A 2,304-nucleotide genomic window follows, 5' to 3' on the forward strand; every position below is an offset into this window, starting at 1 on the left:
TTTCATTTTCTCAAAGGCAGAGCAGGATACCAGGGCTCGGTTTACACCTATCACCATTTCTAGCCACTAGGGGGCCACAGGCAGGCTGGAGGAATGCATATTAATGTTAAAAAAACTCAAAGTAAAATGTTCATGCCATGGGACCTTTTACTTGTTATTACCAGGGGCGGCCCACATTCTCCGCCGAACCGGCGGTCATATTTCAATTTTAAATGTCAGTTACAGTCATGGACTTATAATTACAGCTGACAGTATAGCCCTTAGCCTTGAGATGGGCTAGCATGGCTCCCTCCTCCGCAGACAGCGCCAAACAGAGCTCTGGTCTGAGTCGAAGATCTTTAGCAACATCAGATCTGTGTGCTCTTCACAGGCGCTCATGAAAGGCCACTGCACCCCAAAGTCCCGGGCTGAACTTGAACCCCAGTATATCCCTGTTTATTACACTGAAAGGGCTAATACATTACGCCATAATGTTTGGTGATTAGTAGGTTAACTGGTCTGTGTAATATGTGTTTAATTTTGTAAGTTACAGGCACCAAAGTGTAGACAGTGAAGAAGCCAGGTCTGATACACCAAGCTACACCTTACTCAGCGATTAGCTACTTTATTTAGTGCTTCAGTGGCCTAGTAGAACAGTGCTCATTAGTTTTTTGTTTCCTTGAAGTTGACATTCAAACTTCTAGAATAAACTCTGCAAATTGTAAAACTTTTTTAATTGGTGCAATACGTGTACATTTTCTTTGCTTGTTATTTACTGTGCTCCACTTCATACAAATTATTTGTATTGCCTGTGTGTTGCTGTCTCATTCATGGGCAGGATAGCATGACAGTTCCCTGGGGCTTCTAGGATCTGAGGTCCTTTTTACTATAGGGCTTGTTTCCCAAGAGGTTCTCCACCTCAGATACAATGGACAGTGATAACTTCGGAAGGACCTGTGGAATGAGAAGAGAGAATCCATTAACATAATTTCTCAAACTATGTATTTACATCAACTGCTGAAAGAAGCAGGCTTTTACTTAAGGCAGGTCTTTACTTCAAAGTGTCACAGAGGTGTGACAAACAAACCAGGTGTGTTTTCTAGTTTGATTCTGGTTGTTTGCTGGTGTGAAAGCTGCCATTTGATCACTGCTGTAGACCCAATAGCTCGACCAAGATATATTCAGACAATCCATCTGCTGATCACTTCCGTAAGAATTCTATAGGCGCTTAGGAGCTCAGGCAATATTGAGCACTGGCGGGAAATCATGACATTGGAAGATGTCGAATCAGTTTTATATGAACATGTAAACCTGTGTCTATTTCTACAATATATTTATTTGTGTGCTCCTATCTTGTTGTTGTTGCATACAGTGTGCTATTTCCCAATTCTTGGGAAAGGTTATGACGGGAAATGGGAAAATCAAATAAAAAACGCAAGGATATTGTTGTCATATGACAACGTTGATGCAGGCAAGCAGCCGTACTGTAGTTACGGTACTACAGGCTCACTAAGTTCATTACGCAGCAGTAAGCTAATAATGAAATATTTAGTTAACTCTGAGTTATTATTACCGTTTGCAGCCGCTTACAAATCTCAACAGCCACAGAATGGATTTCATTTAACCGAATGGTTTAGGAATCATTCAATGGTGTTTATAATGGAGTTCTGTAAAATCTTGGTTTTATAATGGTTGCCTAGATTTTTAGAAGATAAGTCAAAGACATTCCACCTGGCATTTCATAACAAGCGCAGCAGCAGATTTTATTTGCAATTGATCATTGCAAACTGCGTTGATGATGAACAATAACTTTGTTTTTTTGCCCTAATGATACAACTTACATAAAAGTCAGTTTGGGATTTGGGAACGGATATTTGAATGATATTGATACATTACTTAGCTCCCCCCCCTCATTTCCCGGGAAATGGGTCGTTTTTTCCGGGATCCGATTCATCTAATCTTTGGAAAAAATATGAAACCCTAGACTGAACCATGCAGTGTGTGCTGTGCTGGTGTAACTATCAGTCGGCCTGTATACTTTCTGACCTGTATGGCTCTGATATTCTCCATCAGCTGGTCAGTTGTGGAAGCTCCCAGCAGGACCGAGTTCACCCCCTCGTTCCTCAGGCACCATGCTGTGGGAATTTGCAGCACATGAAAAAGGGGAATTGTATAATTTAACAGCCATTATTGTATGGAGGCAAAAGTCAAGTTACGGGCTAAGATATTACAACAGGTTGTATGGTGGACTCATATGTCCAAGTTTAGGGATGTGTTTGTATAATTCCCTATTTCTTAATCTGTGAGCAGTTCTTTGAAAAAGAA

General features: G+C 40.9%; 1 protein-coding gene across 1 annotated transcript in view; it reads right to left on the minus strand.

Moving 5' to 3' along the window:
• Positions 1-419: 419 nt before the first annotated feature.
• LOC116692130 (voltage-gated potassium channel subunit beta-2) overlaps positions 420-2,304 on the minus strand; it is a 60,348-nt gene continuing 58,463 nt past the window's right edge. The window contains exons 14-15 of the mRNA XM_032520148.1: positions 2,026-2,114; positions 420-933 (exon numbers count right to left, since the gene is read on the minus strand). Coding sequence (XP_032376039.1) covers positions 844-933; positions 2,026-2,114 — 179 coding nt within the window. The 3' untranslated portion in view covers positions 420-843. The remainder of the gene's footprint in view (positions 934-2,025; positions 2,115-2,304) is intronic.

Source organism: Etheostoma spectabile, chromosome 7 (genome assembly GCF_008692095.1).
Source record: "Etheostoma spectabile isolate EspeVRDwgs_2016 chromosome 7, UIUC_Espe_1.0, whole genome shotgun sequence".
NCBI lineage: Eukaryota > Metazoa > Chordata > Actinopteri > Perciformes > Percidae > Etheostoma > Etheostoma spectabile.